The 22,497-nt window shown below is 39.1% G+C and overlaps 1 protein-coding gene and 1 long non-coding RNA gene across 3 annotated transcripts in view; one reads left to right on the top strand and one right to left on the bottom strand.

Annotated features, from left to right (window-relative positions):
- LOC139752734 (uncharacterized) overlaps window positions 1-22,497 on the bottom strand; it is a 270,859-nt gene that overhangs the window by 8,402 nt on the left and 239,960 nt on the right. The gene's annotated exons all lie outside the window — the stretch shown is intronic.
- The window catches only part of LOC139752731 (uncharacterized), a 48,645-nt gene continuing 32,198 nt past the window's right edge, over window positions 6,051-22,497 (top strand). Inside the window, exons 1-3 of one of the 2 annotated variants that reach the window (XM_071668576.1) lie at window positions 6,051-6,255; window positions 18,719-18,842; window positions 19,815-19,994. In XM_071668576.1, the coding sequence (XP_071524677.1) occupies window positions 6,204-6,255; window positions 18,719-18,842; window positions 19,815-19,994 (356 nt within the window). In that variant the 5' untranslated portion in view covers window positions 6,051-6,203. Of the gene's footprint in view, window positions 6,256-11,185; window positions 11,205-18,718; window positions 18,843-19,814; window positions 19,995-22,497 lie in introns of those variants that run through there. The other variant, XM_071668577.1, reaches the window with a different exon arrangement.

Genomic DNA, 22,497 nt, shown 5'->3' with positions numbered 1-22,497 from the left:
TGCTTCAGAAAATGTGTAAGTAGTATAGTATGGGGGGAGCTTTAAAGATACAAATACTGCTTGGTTACTGTTCACATATTTATCTATGGATTTCAAAATGCTCCCCGTGAGTATCAGCACAAGCTCTGGATTGTCAAAATGCCTTAACTGCTTTGAGATACTTTTTCCTCACAGTATGAATAAGAATCCAAATGTCAGATAAATCTTGTCAGCATATGAAATTAGCAAAAGTATAATTACATTAAATTTTTTCCATTAGTTTGCCACTTCCTATGTACATTTCATGAGATAGCCTCAAGAACAGACAACGAATGGTCTCATCTCTTACATCCACAGCGTATATGTCATTTTAAACTGCACTGAAGCCAGATACCCCAATCCACAAACCTTTCCATAGTTTTCCCAAACTGCTTCATATGCCTTGGTTCAGCCCTCAATAGCATGTTAGCACCTGTATGCCACATGCTCCAAATCTTTCTATCTTGAACATGTGTCTGACACTCCTGCATGTTCAGACAACTATAAGAATATATCTCTCCATCCCTTCATCTCTTTTTTTTTTTCATTTCTACTTCACCCTTGCTCCCTCAGCTTTCCCAGTCTCTCTTCACTCATCCTCTCCATATGTCCAAACCATTTCAGCACACCCCATTCAGATCTCTCAATCATACTCAGCTTCCTACCATGCCTGTCTTACTCTATCATTCCTTACATGATCAAATCTCTTCGCATCAACTTTTTCTGTATTTATGTCCCATGACTCACACTACTGAGATTGTATACTATCAAACATACCCAAACCTAAGAATCACTTCAGCTCCCACAGTTCTATCCATACTATGTTCATTCCCAGGTATCTAAAAACCTCCACTTTCTCCAGTTCTCTTCAATCAACTCACACTCAATCCATCTTGCTTCCTTGCTAAAACCTGATAACCTTACTTCCATTCAAACTCAGACACAAGCTTGCATAATTTCACACAGATTCTGCCATCAGGGTTGTGTCATTCTTAAAAAGTGACCTAATTCGATGACATTCTCCCCCCCCCCCCCCCATCCCTAGCATACAGTACACCCATCTGTCTCTCCAAGACCTTCACATTTACTTCTCTCACCAGCCAATCCATAAAGAGATTAGATAGCCATGGGGACATCACATACCCTTGAAGCAGACATATCTTTACCTAGAACCATCAACCTTCTCTCTTCCTACTTGCACATACATCCTACTTTCTCTCAATAATGATAATAAAAAAAAAAATGCTCGAAACTTTCGTGGCACAACATATATTTGCTGCACCTTCCACAAATCGTCTTTATCAACCCTAACATACGCTTTCTCCAGATCCACAAATGGTTCTTTCTGCACGAATTTCTCACAAACACTTTAATGCACACAGTTGGTCTGCAATCCTTTACCACTCCTAAAGCCATGTTGCTCCTCACTAATACATTCACCACTCTCAATCACCTATATCCCAGAAAATTTACCATGTAAAATGAACAGAAATACCTGTGAAACTGGAGCATAATCTTACGTCAAATACAATATCCTTGTTCTTAATGCAATTAAATGAAGAGCGAATAATCATACAGGAGGACAGGAAAGGATAGTTTGTCCTCAAACACCACCCGAAAACCCTTGTCTAAACACCTGGTGATTACAAAAATCAGAAAAGGCAATGTTACAACAGAGGTGAAGAGAAACCAGCGTAGTAACACCATGAAAAGTGACAGAGTAGTTCTAAACTGCAGATCAAATATCCCTAACAAGTTATCGCGTTATATCATACGTCATGGTGTGAATAAGGCATGACACTCACCAAACACGAGTGTATAGTTTTACCAATATAGTTCAATATGTGGCATTTACATATGTGGGATAAGGGCTATATCTAACCACTACATAGATATAAGCTCAATACAGGATGAATCAATATATATATATATATATATATATATATATATATATATATATATATATATATATATATATATATATATATATATATATATATCTTTTTTCTTTCATACTATTCGCCATTTCCCGCCATAGCGGGGTAGCGAATATATATATATATATATATATATATATATATATATATATATATATATATATATATATATATATATATATATATATATATATATGGACAGTCGCATGTTTACCAAATGGCGTCCTAGCTTCGTCTCTTCGATGTATATCAACTGACTATTATATTTCTCTCTTGTCTCTCCCCTGATGATGTGATTATTACACGAAAGTGCACTTGGGAACTTATCGTGTTCCATTTTCCCCGTGGACTCATAGGAATATATATATATATATATATATATATATATATATATATATATATATATATATATATATATGGGGATAGGGGAGAAAGGATACTTCCCACGTATTCCCTGCGTGTCGTAGAAGGCGACTAAAAGGGGAGGGAGCGGGGGGCTGGAAATCCTCCCCTCTCGTTTTTTTTTTTTTTTTTTAATTTTCCAAAAGAGGGAACAGAGAAGGGGGCCAGGTGAGGGTATTCCCTGAAAGGCCCAGTCCTCTCTTCTTAACGCTACCTTGCTAACGCGGGAAATGGCAAGTAGTATGAACAACAATAATAATAAGAAAAAAAAATGTGTACTAGCGTATCAATATGCAAATACAGGAGGATCAACTGATAATGTTGGTCAAAAGACGACCTTGTAATAGGGGCGGTCCTCACTGTACCACATCAGGGCTCGAAGCTAACACAGAACCTGATGTGGGGGTTCCCACTGAACTCCTACTACGTCAGAGTTATTATGAACGAAGAACGGCGGTTTTCCCCAGCATACCTCACCATATTGAAGCATTAGGAACAGAAAGATATGGAAGACATTTTCATTTTAGTTTCCATCATTCTACGTGAATAAAAGACTAAACAGTTGCTCTTATTTCATGGCATCCAGTATCCTCCTGTTCAAGAGCTATGGAAGGCCAATGTAATTTATGAAGATATGGTTACAAAGAAGGGGGCCAAGTGAGGATATATCCTCTTAAGGCTCAGTCCTCTGTTCTTAACGCTACCTCGTAAACATGGGAAATGGCGAATATGTATGATATATATATATATATATATATATATATATATATATATATATATATATATATATATATATATATATATATATATATATATGGACACTATACACTATCAGATATAATGGGATCAAACAAATGTAACCTTTTCACCATGCAATTCATTAGCAGGTCGTTTCCCTAAAGTAATATTCGGTCACAAACTGAACGTCGCAGCAAGACATTGGCTTAAGAAACTTTTCTCCACCTCTGAAGATTTGATGACTCAGCTATATATGATATCACCATAACCTTGTGGCAATGATCAAGGGGGGGGGGGGGGGAGGCTACAACTTCAGAATTAATCCAACCCTGCCTCTGAGATGTGCAAGTTATAGCTAACAGAATCAGTTCATCCCAGAGCCATCATCGATGTACCACCGTACTCTATAGAAAGACCGACTGGCAACACTCAAGTCTTAACTCGGACCATCAACATGGGTTACACCAGCCCACTCTTGTCTCCCATTAGCCCAGTGCTGTATACCCAACCACTCCACGCCTTTACCAAACCGGTACTGTTTAATTTGATTACTACTCTTTACCAACAGTGACATCCTTTGCCTCAATAGTCCACATTCGTATCTCAATAATCCACTTCTACACCCCACCAGTCCACTTCTGTATCCCACCATTCCATTTCTGTATCCCACCATTCCACTCCTGTACCTCATTAGTACATTCCTGTACTCAAGCAGTCCATTCCTGTACCCTTGAAGTTCAATGTGTTGAAATTTGGCGTGAAGCGCGCCCGAACGGCTGTCAGTAACTGTGGCATGTTGAACCTCACTGAGAGGAAGCTGTTAGGAACAGTCGTGCTGAGTCTACGGTTTTATGATTTAGCTGTTCTGAGTCACAGTCAATAATTTCTTTTTCACAGGCTTCGTTATCAATCACAATTCTTCTTTTCTTCAAGCGCAACTTCACCCACACAAACTCGTACACAGCGCCTTTATCCTCACCAGTCTTGCTACTGTTGACCTGCAGGAATTAGCTACTGCACTAGGGGGTTTCTCATGAAGTTGTCTTACCTCCTTGCCAGGATGTTTTTAGTTCCTTGTATTACTAAGCCAGAGCTCTGACTGTGTCTTCCCCAGTGCCTGTTGTGTTCTAACCTTTGCCCTTTCCATTAATGTCTGCTGGAGATCTTTAAAACATTAATGGTACAGTGCACATGTCCATCCGGGAATACGGGTGTAGTACATAGGTGAAACTACAATGTCTGTGATTGTCTAAGGTAGTAAGGCGGGTCGTCCCCTACATCCCATGAGCGGGTGATGACGTTTACTCGGGGGATCGTCCCTTACATCGCAGGAGTGGGTGAAGACGTTTACCCGGCGGGTCGTCCCCTACATCCCATGAACGGGTGATGACGTTTACCCGGGGGATCGTTCCCTACATCTATCTTAGTCGCGGGGTGACGTTTGACCAGTGGGTCGTCCCCCCCCAACAGGACTGCGAGAGGTTCGTTCACTCGGCGGGTACCCCACCCTACATCCCGGGCCGGTTGTTGGTCTGCAATCACAACGCCCTACGCGTTCTCTCTCTCTCTCTCTCTCTCTCTCTCTCTCTCTCTCTCTCTATATATATATATATATATATATATATATATATATATATATTATCCTTGGGGATAGGGGAGAAAGAATACCTCCCACGTATTCCCTGCATGTTATGGAAAGCGACCAAAAGGGGTGGGAGCGGGGGTGAAAATACTCCCCTCCAGTTTTTACTTTTCCAAAAGAAGGAACAGAGAAGGGGGCAAGTGAGGATTTTCCCTATGAAGCTCAGTCCTCTGATCTTGACGATACCTCGATGAGCAGTAAATGGATGAATATATATAGGGGAGAAAGAATACTTCCCACGTATTCCCTGCGTGTCGTAGAAGGCGACTAAAAGGGAAGGGAGCGGGGGGGCTGGAAATCCTCCCCTTTTTTTTTTCTCTTTTTTCCCAAAGAAGGAACAGAGAAGGGGGCCAGATGAGGATATTCCCTCAAAGGCCCAGTCCTCTGTTCTTAACGCTACCTCGCTAACGCGGGAGATGGGGAATAGTATGAAAGAAAGAAGATATATATATATATATATATATATATATATAGATAGATAGATAGATAGATAGATAGATAGTAGATAAATAGAAAGATAGATGGGCAGATACATAAACCGTTTTCATTGACAGATGATAACCTAATACCATGTACATACTCCGGGTAATCCCCTACCTAATTCGTCCCAACACGGAAAATTTTTGTCCTGAAGAATATTGACCACCTATCACTTTGGCACTCCACTTCTTAAGCAAATTCCATTTCGAATTATCTTTCGCGTTAACTCCTACGATGTCACTGAAACATTATCCTCTTCTGATTTGTATTATCTTTGGGTTTTCGGTTTGTTTTTTTTTCCATAAAGAATTATTTCCCTTTCTCGCCGTGGCGTGGCTGCATTAAGCAAGTTTTCTTTTTTCTGGAAATTTCATTACCAGGTTTTGATGTATTCCTTAAAGAGATTAGAAACCATAGCTAGTGCTCAGTTACTATCTACGACACAGTAATTTACATTAGATGTTTATTTCCGCCTGTAGTCACACTACTTTCATATAACCCAATCAAATAATTTACCTAGTAGGATTTAACCATTATCATCAACTGCTATAGTCACGCAAACGTCAACGCCATTAATTCACATCCGTATTACGTAACGTACAGATTTAACACAAATCTGCCTTTAATGTTGTCTCTCAAGGAATATGCTTAAAATAGTTACGAAGGGATAATCCCACAATCTTGATCCGGCTTCCCCTTTTTCTCTGGATTTTCATCCTAGTCCACGAATCTACGAAACATTGAGGTATCCTCACTGTAGCAAGCTTTGGCAACTTCTCCAGCCGTCGGTGGGTTGTCCGCTTCGCTCGCAACGTACTGGAAGGGGATCCCTCAGTATTAACCCTGACGCTGAAGTGAATTACCGGAATGGTGTTCAGAATCCTAAACGCTTACTTCTAGTATTTTTAATAGCTGGTGAACCTTCAGCTTCTAAATAGTGGTTTAAAACTAACCAGTGTATATAACTCGAAACGTGGGACAAGACGATGTGTATATTTATTCTAACATTGTTATTATCAATGTTGCTCCAGCCTGCAGGTACGATAACAATTCACGGCGATGCCGGACGTATGTGTGTCTGACCATAGTTCTCTATATTTTGCGTCCGTTTCAGAAGTGTGTATTCCTCTGTTCTAACCCATGATATCGTGCCATGTCTGGTGCCAAAAGCATGGATGGGAGGATGAATTACTCTACTCAATGAAGATTTCAATGACAGATTTTGAGTTCTCACCAACTCCTGATGTAGCGTTATAGATGCAAACAAATATATAGTAGTTTAATGCTGGCATTTAACTAATATAGTGTAGTTTAATGCTGGCATTTAACTGATATAGTATAGTTTAATGCTGGCATTTGACTAATATAGTGTAGTTTAATGCTGGCATTTAACTAATATAGTGTAGTTTAATGCTGGCATTTAACTAATATAGTGTAGTTTAATGCTAGTATTTATTGGCAGAGCCGCATCATTACTGTAATTTCCCCATGTAGTAATCATATTTTACAGAAGCAAAATTGGGCGAGCTTGCAGTGGCAATCCGCGAAGGTCCGGAAATTTCTCGTCCCGGAAGAGCTGGTAATACCCACCACTTACCATAAATCCAGGTGTCAGCGTGTCACGGTACTGCCGACCTTCATTCTGTATCGTCTACGAACAAAAGCATTTATGTCACGTTTAGACCAAAGTATGGGTGCATCTTACAAGAACAGTACAGAGCTTTAATAATGGAGAAATATTCCTGCTTAATGAGTTGTGGGTAGTTTGAAATATCAAAATACGGATACCAGGACAAATGGTATAAAACTCAAAGCTAAAAGATGGAATATTGACGTGGGAAAAAGCTTCTCGGGTAGGTGTGTTGAGCACTGGAATAAGTTACAGTCAGACGTAGTGAATGCCAAGATTTTAAATACGTTCAAAAGTAGTTTAGACAAATATTCTATAAAGTCAGGTATACTCTTGAGAAATACGTCTAAAATAAACTTCATAAACGACAGCGTTAACGGGGACACTTGAAGGCTAATGTGCAGCTGGAGGGAGTTAGTGATAGCTTAGAGACTGCTGAGCGGAATTACATTTTCTTGTAGTTGTTTTTTTTTCTTTACCAGACAACCCGGTCGTGGGCCAATCAGGCCTCCTGTTGTCTGTCTTTCTCATGTAAATTCATATAAACATCAGTGTCAGATTAAAGAACCAGAGGACCTCAGGCCGAATCTTAAGCGAAGAGGATTGCATGAGCATACAAAGGGAATTAAGACTCCAAAGTTGGTCTGAAAAGTAATCGATGAAATTCAGCCCAAGCTAAAACGAAAGAATGCCTCAATATGATTATTACTTATCAGAAGTAAGCTTCAAGATTCTGTACGCGAGAGGAGCCTGGGAGTAGACATCTTCCCCAACCTGTCTCTGTAACCCCTTATCAGAAGATGAGCTAAAGAGACAAACTGTCTGCTCGTAAATATCGGAATAGCTTTCAGGTATTCGTATAAAGATATGATTAGCAAGCTATTCATATCTTACATAAAGCCAAAACTAGAATATGTCTCTCAGGTTTGGTCACTGCATCGAAAGAAGCACAAAGAACTTACAGAGAAGGTCCACGGAACGCAACCGGAACTACAAGAGTTAAGCAACTGGGAAAGGGATCGAGACTAAATTTACCCAGTTTGGAAGAAGGAAGAGTAAAGGATGACCTGATCACAACTTTTAAGTTCTTTAAAGAGACTGACGAGGAGGACAGTACTTTGAGAAATGCAAGGAACCAGAGGACAGCATGAAATTAAGAAAGAAACTTGTAAATAACGATGCTAAGAAATCCTTAGAATGCTTTAACTGTATGAGTGGTGGATGACTGGAACAGAGTGACTGAGGACGTGGTAAATGCAGATGGTATGCATAAATAAAAATGGCAGAACGATAGTAAAAAGTGTTCAAGAGATGGGGCCCGCCTTACGAATGTAAAACTCCCTCCCTGTACATAACACAATTAATAACACATAGGTAATTACACACTGCACACTCGGGTCTGCTGCCAACGGCCCTTACTAAGTCTCAAGCCTATGCAGCCATATGACTTAATCCTCCCTTAGCTAACACCAACCATATCCAACTTGGAACCTGCATGTTTCTTCATCATAAAACCACTGCTATATCGAGGCTGAATTCGAAAATCGGGATTCCTCTCATAATTACAATCAATTCAGTTACTATCGTAATGAGATAGATGAAGTATACTTAACATAGTCATCAAATAAAGTCGTCCACATTACGACAAAGTTTCAGAATTATCCATTCACACCAAATTTAACTTCTCATGTCTGGTACGCAACTACTCAACATTGTGATCCACCATACACCAACTGTCCGCTTAACAATGGAATTTAATGATGAATTTACGTCACTTGCTGTTTTATCGTAGACACTGAACTACCTAAAAGTCATAAAGATACATTTTAAGTTTTAATTTTATTGTTTATTGCGCTGGATACTGTCCATACCTAGTCATGCAACGCAAGTTTATTTCATGTGGGAAATCCAAAAGATAACGCCTCACAGATTCTGGAAACCGGTGTATTTTTTTCACTCCCCTTGAACAAGTACCTGCTTGGGCAACAAGTCTTGCATTGACTGCACCGCTTGACCAAATATTATTGGTTTGTATATATATATATATATATATATATATATATATATATATATATATATATATATATATATATATATATATATATATATATCCTGATACATGGAAAGAGGAAGATGTTGCTCATTTGAGCTGAGGTAATGCTGTGGTTTGTCACCTGGCCTTAACCTGTGTCTGCGGTATCAGTTGCCACCAATTCTTTTCGCTTTTTGGTCACGGTGCTTATTTTATATGGTTGTATCTGTGGGTTGCACTTCTAATGGATGGCACTAAAAGAAATATTTTTTTTTTTTTTAGATTTAGAAAAAGTAGGATTAAGAAATGGACAAACGAGTAAAATTCAAAACTTTGACATAATTTATCCAAATAATTTTCAAGGCCTTGAAAAGGTTACACAGAAATGCACTTTCCAACTCTGATGCCACCTAGTATAATTGATATATATTTTTTTTTTTACCATCAAATTCCTATAAGTTAACATTAGTCAGCACTTGTTCTATAAATCATCCTTGCATATCTAAAGGAATTCAAACCGCAGTTCCTATGATAAAAGCATGAGAGTATAATGCTTATTGCATAAGCTCACCCGGAGGAGACAGTCCTCGGAACATGGTAAGGAACATTATGCTCAAACACACACGAGCGCGCACTTTTTTAGTCGTCTCTAGTATCAATATTATTATATTTAACATCAAGATCTCGTTCGTGGGGCACCTGAAGCTACGAGGCTGCCGTGCAATCAGATGCTGGGAAAAAATAATGGACTCCTCAGCAGCAGGACGTCAGTGCGTTCCCCTTTGTTCACTGACGATCCAGTGTCGCTGAAGGTGACTCTTCAATCGCGGTGTGATCACAAGCAGGTGCACGTGTGTGTGTGTGTGTGTGTGTGTGTGTGTGTGTGTGTAAATTTGCGTAGAAACACAACCAGACCTTTAAGAGATGTGTGAAATATCCTCATGAAATGGACTCGGGTTGGCCCTGATGTAGCAATTGTCACGTCGTCATAACAAATATGAAGACTGTGAGTCAAATCCTGGGTGGTTAATGATCCTTTAGGTGCTTGTATGACCATCTAACTTTGAATAAGAGGAGAGGGTTGTGTTCCAGTAGGGACTAACCTCTTAACCTCCTCCATCTAAATTTCCAAAAATGCTTGTCGCTTTCACTTAACCATTGATTCGTTTGTTCGCGTCCATTACAACGTTAAAATTTACATTAGTTGTTAGTAGGTCATCTGGGTCAGGCCCACTCTTCTTTCTCACCGCCCTCCATTAGACACCCAGATTCTTCAACGCCCCAAACCTACTCCCAGTGGACGTTTTAAAACAGCAGTATACGTTCGTTCACTTAAGACCAACGGTAATGTGGCACTAACAGTCAGGTCTAATCTTACCCGTTACCTTTTTCATAATGTCACATGTACCGGAATAATTTTCTTCTGCCAGATATGTATGTCACCATATCTCTGCATTTTCTTCATAATGATGCCATCACTGGCATAGATTTAGATAAAGTTTATTGTGACAAGTCATTTTAATTTGTCAGGAACAGAACTGGTTTCAACACATTCATTTATCAGAAACAGAACTGGTTTCAACACATTCATTTATCAGAAACAGAACTGGTTTCAACACATTCATTTATCAGAAACAGAACTGGTTTCAACACACGGCTCCAATGAGACCCTGCCTGTTACCTTCTCCCCGCTTGAGTTGGCGTTTTGTACTTTCTAGTCAACTTAATTAGTCTCCCTCATCTGGAAAACTCATTTCTTTACCAGTCTTCAATTTCCAGGAATGAATAAGTATTTCTGCTAGTCAACGATTAAAAATTCCAATAATCCATCTACCTTACCTAAGATGTTGCTTGCTCTTGTACAATTCTGTTTAACCGTGATTCGAGACGGATATACAGCAGGGAGAAATCAAGATTTAATGGCATGATAAAAGGCTATCGTACAACCCCACGAACATAAGGACGTTGCTTTAGCCTATCTGGAAGAATGACGTGCATTAATGCCAACTCATACGTGTAAATGTTGCTAGATTCATCCTCAGAAGTCGCTAAAATGTTACTGTGAATACTACAGTGCCTATATAATGAAACACATGCTAAATGGAAATCACATATGAATGATTAAGTGATAAAAGCACTGTGAGTGCAGGCAAGAACCTAAACCAATATTATAAAAAAAAAATAGTGTCCGACGACGGCAGCAGTCGCTTTGCGAGAGCCGAGTTGGTTGGTTGTTTGGTCTTTGATCCTGTCAACTATTAGGATAACTAAGGCCGTTAACGTCAAACCCACATCCTCCACTTGGATGATCATTAACAACCGCAGGTGTTTATGGATAATTCTAAGACCACAAACTCTCACTCTATGTGGCCCTTCACAATGCGGGAGATTTATGTCCCTTGGTGTAAGAGCTCAGCTAAGTTTCCCGCCCAGTGCAGGAGACTTGGCAATGCTAGAGAGAGATAGAAGGGGAACTCGAGAACGAGGTAAAGAAGTGATATACTAGCATGTCTGAGGTTGAGGAGAGTATCAGAAGAAATACAGTGTTTTACAAAGGGACGAAGTCGAGGAGACTACTGTGCTTACCCTACTGGGTAGATCTAGGAGATACATTGCCCTCCTCTGGTGACGTACATGACGGTTTCCCAAATATCTTGAAATATGAAAAGGGTGATTGATTGATTTTTTAAAAAAATAAAAACACGTTATTTGTTTTTAATATCTCCAGATTTACACACAAACAAATTCTCTGTTGTGTTATGGGAGCAATCTGAGGAAGCGTTTCCGGTCCGGCAGTGCTTACTGTTGGTTTCGGCTGACCTTGCTACCCAATCATCGGGTGCTGTTTGAGGCCAAAAATGGCTGTGTGAGACTTGCTGTTGCCCCCGCACACATTAATACAAGGAAGGGGGTCGTGACTGGAAACAGTGCCTAGAGAACATCCAAGCTAATGCACAGAGAGAATGCCACAGTTAACTTATATTTCACTTTTCCTTTCTGCAGTGAACCTTTATTGCTGTTACAAAGTGTTAAGAATTGGAGGAGAATTAGCAGGGTCACCAAGAGTTAAAGTGTGCCTTCAGGAAGTGTTGACATATGGAGACCGCACCAAAGGCCTCTCTGGGAATGGGGTGGGGGTAGGGGGTTTCAGGCTGCATGCGATGGTAAACACGGGAACAAATGATAATCTCTTACCGTTTATGTTATTTGATCAATTACTCTTTTAATACTCTATAGAGTTTCGTCTTTTATCTTCCAGGGCCGCCCCCAGACTACCGGGCCCCTGGGATTTTGTCGCGGTATTCCCCAGTCCCTTCGTGGGTCTGGCAATCAGTGCACAACTACATACTAGTACGATACATTATTTCGCAGGTCACTCAAACTAGGTTTCACTGTTTTCGCACGTCAAGGCACTCACTCAGTGAACAGCGGAAGATTATCACAAAATGGGATCTTATTGTTTGATTAACTTTATGCATTTTCTAATATATTTTTTGACTAGTCAATTGGTGTTACGCTACAAGACATGCTATTTCTCTTTGAACGATGAAATATTCACCTATGTGCCAACAACCATGCAGTGGGTCTAGTAATCCCCTGCTCGTATTCTTCTCTGGATATTTATTCTAGAGGATGACATGTCCATTCAACCTCCTATTGTCAGTGCTAAGGTCACACACAAGTGAAGCACGTGCATTATTCTCCATGCCTTCAATTGGCTGCCATGCACGAATTATCATGCACTTTCTCTGATTTTTAAGTAGAAGAATTTAATTCAAGTTCGTCGATCTTGCCTGTGAAATGTTCTAAGTTTTCTCCAATTTGCCTAATTTCGTTTTTGTCTGGTGACCATCCAATGCAGAAGTATTCAACTATGCATTTTATACATAAAGGTTTTCAGGTAGTTTTTTTTCAATTTTTTTTTTCCAATTCCACACCACTCATTACGTAGCCTGAGAGTGCTAGCTTCTCAAAATGTTCTTTGGATTCTAATTCTCATCTACGAATACTTCTTGATCGTTGACGTTTGTATTACTCTCCCTGTTGGGGCCTTCATACAAAGCCGACAGTGTGTGGTTAACTGATCCAAGCTTATTCGCTCAAATTCATCTTCCTTGAATTACATCAGGTTTACTTCTGCTTCACCTGGACTTATCATTTTGTCTACGCTAGTATCATTAGCAAAACACATGACTGTGTACTTTCTTTTGCCTCTCTGTCGATGTCTTACATCATTGCTATTAAGAAAACTGAGGCTAAGGCTGTTTACTGTAGTAACCTTGGTATTGGATCTTCATCAGACATGGTTTGGTTTGCCATTATTTTGACTTTTAAGTAGACATTTTGATCCATCTTCCAAAGTTGCCGGTTATTTTTCTAGTAATATTCTGTGGAATGTCAAATGCCATAACAAAATTGAAAAACGTGTCCAATATCTTAAAAGTTGATATATGATACTGAATAACGCTTATATCTTCATTCATATAGCTGTTCTTGATCAAATAATTTAAGTACGTGTTCTTTCATTATTCTTTCAAAGCCTTTAGGTATTAGTATTATGTTCTTCCTATGTGTACTGGTGTTGCAAATGGCATTTTGTGAATGTCTCATATCTTAAAAGCTTTCGTCCAAACTTTGCCTCATTAATAACATCAGGGGTTTAATTGTTGCCGTCTTCATTTTCTCTCTGTATCTAGGACGGCATTGTTAAGATGATTAAACGGTTCGTCAGTTAATTTTTACATGCATATCGAGTTGAAGACCCGATTTTTGTTTAGCTTACACTTTGCATGCTTCGTGAGGTTAATTTTCATATCTCTCCATCGCTGATTTCTGTTTTCTGTTTTGTTTATGTTCAGGAGAGAGAGAGAGAGAGAGAGAGAGAGAGAGAGAGAGAGAGAGAGAGAGAGAGAGAGAGAGAGAGAGAGAGAGAGAGAGAGAAGACTGGATGCATGTTTCCTCAAAGAATGAATAACAGGATGCAATGTATTTCAACAGCAAAGACCAAGATTTGTGTATAACAAAAATACTCCCTCTACCCCAGTTGAGCGAAGGTCATCAACGTTGCAGTGCAAGAGCACTGACAGTCCCTCTAGGTCTACACTGCCGTTGCCCAACTTAGGTGGGGTCCTTTTGACACACTATGGTACATACAGAACGAATCCCTGTCAATAGAAATGAAAAAAAAAAATGCGCAGGCAGGCATTGGAAAGATGGGAGGGTATAGATATACCAATCTGCAGACTGACTGTGGCTGAAGTAAAGATAGAAGTAACTCTTGGCACTGACTGGAGATCTGGGGTTGTGGGAATGGAAGAGTTTTGGAGAATTTGTAGGAAGGAGTTTGTTTGAGGATAAGTAAAGTATAGGAAATGTAAGTACAAAAGAAGTATAAAAAACTCTGGGAACACCCAGAGAACTACCTTGTTCATTAGGGAGGGGAATCATATACTGCAGCACACGATCTTTGCTCCCGGAGACAAAACACTTGCTGATGTTGAGGGTGGATTATAGGGAGGCTTTTACGTTAGTGGGACACAGCGATCAAATATAACAGATTACATTATATATATATATTGGAAAGTATCACAATTTTGCGCGTGATCAAGTATATTCCTATGAGTCTACGGGGAAAATGAAACACGATAAGTTCCCTAACTTATCGTGTTTCATTTTCTCTGTGGACTTATAGGAAAATATACATATATATATATATATATATATATATATATATATATATATATATATATATATATATATATATATATATATATATTTATATATATATATATATATATATATATATATATATATATATATATATATATATATATATATATATATATATATATTTTCTTTCTCTCTTTCGCACTATTCGCCATTTCCCGCATTAGCGAGGTAGCGTTATCAACAGAGGACTGGGCCTTAGAGGGAATATCCTCACCTGGCCCCCTTCTCTGTTCCTTCTTTTGGGAAAAAAAAAAAAAAAAAAAAAAAAAACGAGAGGGGAGGATTTCCAGCCACCCGCTCCCTTCCCTTTTAGTCGCCTTCTACGACACGCAGGGAACACGTGGGAAGTACTCTTTCTCCCCTATAGGGGAGATGCCTGCATGTTCAGGCCCCGATCACTCAAAATCTTTTTCACTCCATCTTTCCACCTCCAATTTGGTCTCCCACTTCTCGTTCCCTCCACCTCGAACACATATATCTTCTAGGTCAATCTTTCCTCACTCATTCTCTCCATGTGCCCAAACCATTTCAAAACACCCTCTTCTGCTCTCTCAACCACGCTCTTTTTATTTCAACACATCTCTCTTACCCTTACATTACTTACTCCATCAAACCACCTCACACCACATATTGTCCTCAAACATCTCATTTCCAGTACATCCACCCTCCTGCGCACTACTCTATCCATAGCCCACGCCTCGCAACCATACAACATTGTTGGAACCACTATTCCTTCAAACATAGCCATTTTTGCTTTCGGAGATAATGTTCTCGACTTCCACACATTCTTCAAGGCTCCCAGGATTTTCGCCCCCTCCCCCACCCTATGATTCACTTCCGCTTCCATGGTTCCATCCGCTACCAGATCCACTCCCAGATATCTAAAACACTTTACTTCCTCCAGTTTTTCTCCATTCAAACTTACCTCCCAATTGACTTGACCCTCATCCCTACTGTACCTAATAACCTTGCTCTTATTCACATTTACTCTTAACTTTCTTCTTTCACACACTTTACCAAACTCAGTCACCAGCTTCTGCAGTTTGTCACATGAATCAGCCACCAAACGCATTACATTTTCCTGTTTGTGCTTAGTTCATCTCCAATCCATACATTGCTACAAACACCAATTCATTGCATCCCAAGACTTTTCATGTCCACAAAGCAACAACCACAATGAAGTCAGCGAACACTTGCTGCTCAGATGTCCTGCTGTGTTCCTGCAGAGATACACATGTCACAACCTATGTTCCCACCCTGTAGACATGGCCGGCCTCCTGCATGTTTTGGAAGTATATTGCAGAAGCTGGTGACTGAATATCGTAAAGTGTGTGAAAGTAGAAAGCTGAGAGTAAATGTGAATAGAAAAAGGTTATTAGGTACAGTAGGGTTGAGGGACAAGTCAATTGGGAGGTAAGTTTGAATGGAGAAAAACTGGAGGAAGTGAAGTGTTTTAGATATCTGGGAGTGGATTTGGCAATGGATGGAACCATGGAAGCGGAAGTGAGTCACAGGGTGGTGAAAGTTCTGGGAGCGTTGAAAAATGTGTGGAAGGCGAGAACATTATCTTGGAAAGCAAAAATGGGTATGTTTGAAGGAATAGTGGTTCCAACAATGTTATATGGTTGCGAGGCGTGTGCTATAGATAGGGTTGTGCAGAGGAGGGTGGATGTGTTGGAAATGAGTTGTTTAAGGACAATATGTGGTGTGAGGTGGTTTGATCGAGTAAGAAATAAAAGGGTAAGAGAGATGTGTGGTAATAAAAAGAGTGTGCTTGAGAGAGCAGAAGAGGGTGTATTGAAATGGTTTGGTCACATGGAGAGAATGAGTGAGGAAAGATTGACAAAGAGAATATATGTGTCAGAGGTAGAGGGAACGAGGACAAGCAGGAGACCAAATTGGAGGTAGAAGGATGGAGTGAAAAAGATTTTGTGCAATCAGAGCCTGAACATACAGGAGGGTGAAAGGCGTGCAAGGAATAGAGGGCGCTGGAATGATGTGGTATACTGGGGTCGACGTGCTTTCAATGCATTGAACCAGGGCATGTGAGGCGTCTGGGGTAAATCATGGAAAGTGTTGTTTGACCTGGATGTGGAAAGGGGAGCTGGGGTTTCAGTGTATTACACATGACAGCTAGAGACTGAGTGTGAATGAATGTGGCCTTTGTTGTCTTTTCCTAGCGCTACCTCATGCACGTGCAGGGGGAGGGGGTTGTTATTTCAAATGTGGCATGGTGGCGACGGGAATGAATAAAGGCAGCATGTATGAATCATGTACATCTGTATATATGTTGTCTGTGTATGTATATATATATGTATATGTTGAAATGTGTAGGTATGTATATGTGCGTGTGTGGACATGTATGTATTTACATGTGTATGTGGATGGGTTGGGCCATTCTTTCGTCTTTTTCCTTGTGCTATCTCACTAACGCGGGAGACAGCGACAAAATATAATAAATAAGATAATGAATATATTATAGACTAAGTGCATAAACACTACGAAGGAACTTTCAAGGCAAGTTGACAAGGATACAAGGGAAACCCCATAGCCACCTAACTGGGCTTGAACTTGTCAACACATGTTCGATAACCTTACAAATATATTCCATTCCACCAACCAATTTCAGCACAAATATACCCACAACCCTGGGGGGAAAACTGAAAATATACCCTTGTATGGATGAGGTGGAGGGTAATATGTCCATGAAATAAGAAAAATATTAAAGTATAAATTAGCAAGTGGATTCTAAGAGAAAAGATGTCGTGCAAATTGTGTATAAGCAATGTAAAAACACAGAAAAAATAATTCTGCGATGAGGCGGGATATTACAGTTATTAGGGCATAACCAGCCATGAGAGACGACAGATAAATGGAGTTAGATAACTGCATTGAATGTGTATGTGGCAATAATGGAGGGTGGCAAAAAAAGAGTCCTTGTGCAATAGTTCATATTTTCCAAGATGTATTAATATTTATATATTACAATAACAACGAATAAACAAAGAGGAAGCTTTGTCTCTCCACAAGACCGGACCTCACTTACCCATGCAAGGGCCACCTGCGATCAGACCTGCATAGTTTTCAATCCTTGTTTTGGTTGCCGGTACACAATTTACCCAGCTGTTCATCTTCCTCTTGGAGCTAGTCGATAACATGGGTATCTAGCATATACTATGGTGTGTGTGAGTGTGAACAACACATAATGGGAATAGTAACTGTAGAGAAGAGCACTGCTGTGTTATTTGCATATAATTATTCAAAGAAATGCAACGGAACAAATACACGATGATGATGAAAGAACAATCAGGATGGTATATGAAGCAATACACTACTGATAATGGGGGATTTCAGTTATAAAGAGATAGACTGGGAGACTTTGGAGTCTCATGGAGACAAGGTTTTAGAGTACACAGGAAAATTTCCAATATTCCTGTATATTTTATTGAGGGCTAATTCTCCCCTTTCTTTATCCTCTATTTCCTTTCATGCTATCATATACCTCTGTGCGAAGAACAGGTGCATATGTGTAAGGCGTTACTCCTAGCACATTGATTATGGATGGCGATACATATAGTTCCCGCCATTCCATTAGTGTGCCACTAGTAAGCAGTATGAACAGTTACAATAAGAATAAAAAAATACTGTTCATAGTCACTACCAGTAGATGAGAAAAGTAGACTCCTTTGGAGTGATGTATTCTTTGATGGTACTGTACTCCAAGTAATACAGCCTCGCTAAAGTACTTTTCACTTGCAGTATAACTTTTTTGCGGGTAGAGCCTTGTGTTGCCAGGCTCTTCCTGCATACGCTCCCTTGTGAGTACAATAACCTGTTTTGTGTTTCTATACACAATTTGAGTGAATTTGGCGAGATCCCACTACTTGGGCTGTGTGTGTGTGTTACATGAATCAAGATCCTTTTATGTTTTGCTTACTTCTTGCCAAAGAACCCTAGTATTATCTCTGGACACTCTCCTTTTAATCTCTGCTGTGATGGTTGTGTCCACTATGCATACTGTGCGAGTACATTATATGCATATCAGCATTTGTCTTGTGTTACCAGCAAACAATATTGATTGTATAAGTAATACCAGGTTTCTCTCACAGCATCACAGTGCGGACTAACTCAGGTGATGTGTGATGACCGCTGTGTAGAAGCCTGCGATGGTAATGTGGACTGTAAGAATGGAGCAGACGAGACTAGAGAACTATGCTCCAACAAGCAGTGCAAGTAAGATCAAGGGTGACATTTTATGTAGTTACATGGTTTACAGAAGAGTTACTATATACGATACTGGCAGTTTGACATTGATATCCTGTACATAACTTTGTGCTGAATTGGGAACCTAAGTTATTCTAATGTGCTTAGTTTACCTAAACCCTCACTAGCATTTCTCGTATTTCAAAGATAATGAAAACACTTGGTCATACATAAAGATGAGCTGTATAGATCCTTCAGCATATAAAAACAAATGATATGTAGTAAATATATATATATTATTTTTCAGTGTTGAAAGAATGCTAGTAGACATTTTCTTTCCAACCCAAGGTACATTATTTGTAATTAAGAGAACTAATAACTTTGGATTGCCCAAGTTTTAAGTTTGTAAAATCCTTTCTCTGATGTCATTTCATAATGAAACAAACCTAGCTAATGTGTTTTGCTTGATGAAGACCTTTTTTGTGTATTTTTTTGTTTAAAAATATTGCATAAGATTATAGGCATTACCTTATCATAAAATTCTGTATTAGCCATTTTGCATGGCAAGATGATCATAGTGAATGAAGTTTTCAGTTTGAGTATTGTAAGACAAATATACATATTTTTCATTACTGATGACAGTCATTTATCCTTTGCCAAATCTGATACGACATTGGCAGTACATTATCAAAAACATAATTTTCACAATTTGTTTCATCAGAAATGCAAAAGCCTATTAAGTACCTTTAACATTTCCTTATTTTCAAAGCTTCAAAGTGCTGCCATCCAGAAGTGGTTCTGCAAAGGCTTCAGCTATGGGGAACTTAAAAGTTCCATTGCAGGATTCAAAGCCCTTTCAGTTTTCCATTTGCATACTTCTTTAGCCCCCAGATAACTTTTCCTTACTTTGTTCAGTGATAGATGTACTTCCCATCTGGATATTTTAAGTTCAACTCTGCTGCTAACTGATATCAACAATTTTATGTTACATGACTCTTACAGGACTGAAGCAACACTGCAATTGGAAGGTTTTGGGGATATTTTGGATGGGGCTGTTACTAAAGCCAATTTAAAGTTCCAATGCGACTATGGTGGCTGCATCGCTCGAGAATTCTTGTGCAATGGTCATGTGGACTGCTGGGATAAGTCAGATGAAACACGTGAAAAGTGCTCAACTGAAAAGTAAGTTTTCAACTTGGTAAGATGGACAGTCCTTTTATGTGACACTATACTATAATTACATATATCTGGACTTAGATATTACTTCCAATCTGTTTTCCTTTAAGAACAATGGATACTACAAGATGAATCTCATATGATCTTATGACCAGCTTATGAATCATGCAACTGGTAGAAAATCTAGCTTGGGTGTCATCTTGGTCCCAGTAACTGAATGATTTGTGAACGTTAAGAGACTTTGGAATTAAGTCATCTGCATTCGAGGGAATAGGTTTAAACTCTTTATTTATATCACCTTCCTGGATGCCCAAGAGCATTTTTCTTTTCTCTAATTGAACAAACAAATAGCCTCCTTTACAATTTTATACATTACCTTTACTCAGATATAATTAGTTTGTAAACTGGGTCCATGTTTTGGACTGCCAAAAGTCAAAATTTTTAATAATCAAAATGGTAAGATTTTATATCTCAATGGATATGATTTCTCTTGTCCAGATGTAGGATTAAATTAGTCATAAAGAATCAGGAGCAAATGAAGTGCCCCCTTTTACACTTTTATACAGTACCTTTACTCAGATATAATTAGTTAGTAAATTGGATCGCTATATATAGACTATTAATGATCAGAATTTATAATAATCAAATAACTAAGATTACAAAATTGTCAATGGATTTGATCCCTCTTGCCCAGTTGTAGGAGTAAATTTAGTCTCAGGACAATAATCACAAAAAAGGATGCTACAATCTCAGTCAAAGCCTAGGATAATGGTCAATTCAAGTGGCATAGAACCAGATTCAAAACTCATAGTAATAAGAGGTAGTGATGCATGGGAACACATGGGGTGAATTGAAAAACAGAGTGTATTTATTTACAGTACAAAAACAAATTAATTCATACACACAAAAAAAAAATCCTTGTGTAGAAGAAAGATAAATGGGAACACTTGAAATTTAAATCAGGATGCTCAATATCAAAACAAACAATTTGACTTGAATTTCATTGAATATTAGTATGATAATCACTTGTGTATGACATAAATCTTGAATGTCAAATCAGGTGCATTGGGGATCACCTTTGTGAGTAAATGGTCATTAAGTAATTGAGCACATGAAATTTGGTAGGAGAAATCAAGTTATCATGAGCTGATGAACAGGAGTCCTAAACAGCTGCACATAACTAACATATCGAATACTAGTCCAGTATAAACAGTTATCAAGGATTCCCACATGTGGGTCTCAATGAAATTTGATTTGTGAGATGCCTCTTAGCTTGTATAAGTGATAAGACTCCAATGAAGCCATATGTAGATTGTTGCTTTCTTAAAACAAGCTCATCAAGAGGGTGTTGTGTAAAGTAGACGACTGTAAGTGGAACTGAGCTTTGTTAGAAACAATTATTCCCAAGTTGGTGCTGGAAAGCTTGATGCTGAGTTGACTGAATACCAGAACACAGGTTCAGCATTGTGAAGCTGTGTGGTGAGAATGTAGCTGGTGGCCTATCTTAGAGTAGCTGTTGATGTAGTTGACTTGTAGAATGTAGGATAAGTTGTCAAAGGGTGGGCATCAGTGGGGTGGGGCAGAGAGGTGCAAGCTTCATGGCAAGAGCTGAGACTGCAAAGTTGACAGAACATTGGTGTCTTGACCAATCTGAAATGCTCCCACTGTGTAGAAGGTGAAGGTCAAGTGACAGAACAATGGTGTGTTGACCAATCATCTGAAGTGATCAAAACAGTGTTGCAGGCACCTATTGAGGAAAATACTGAAATCAATTCTCAGCGCAATCTAGTAGTACCAGGTATGACTCTGGGATAAAACAGCATTATGTAATTTAAGAAGTGAATTATTCACACGTATACATACCTACAAGGTACATAAACACATTATGATGTATGGAATAACTCAAGAAGCTGAAGATGTAAATGAGTATGAAACTTCTCCACATTTACACTGTAAAACAGAAAAATTGAATAAGGAAAGCTCAGTTTCTTAGCTAGGACCAAGTGCTCAAATTGGGAGAAATGCAGCATGTGTGTGTAGTATATTGTAAGTAACACGCATCTCTAGGTACATCCACTTCCTAGATGTCAAGTATAATTACTAAAACCAGTCTTATATTCATGGCCAGGCCCCAGAAAGTACTCCATAGTTTAAGTTGACCACTTCATTAGCCTTGGATTAACCCTTTAGCAGTTTGTCACTCCCATATCCCACATTAGTCCAATTCATTCTATCAATGTTAAGGCCCTGATACCCCTGTACCTCCTTCATCTCATCCTTCCATCTTGATTTCCCTCTCTTACCCCCTGGTTCCTTGCTTCCTCCACATCTGGCACATAAGTCCTCTTTGCCATTGTTCATTATCTCCATATGTCCAAACTGTTTCAACACACTCTGATCTGCTATCTCAGTAGTTACTACTGGTAAATGTGACATGTGATGAAGAAGATGATTAAAAAGGAAATAATTTTTGTTCCTGAGGTGATGAATAAAAGAAATACATTTTGTT

Source organism: Panulirus ornatus, chromosome 13 (genome assembly GCF_036320965.1).
Source record: "Panulirus ornatus isolate Po-2019 chromosome 13, ASM3632096v1, whole genome shotgun sequence".
NCBI lineage: Eukaryota > Metazoa > Arthropoda > Malacostraca > Decapoda > Palinuridae > Panulirus > Panulirus ornatus.
This window is presented reverse-complemented; position numbering and strand designations above follow the sequence as displayed.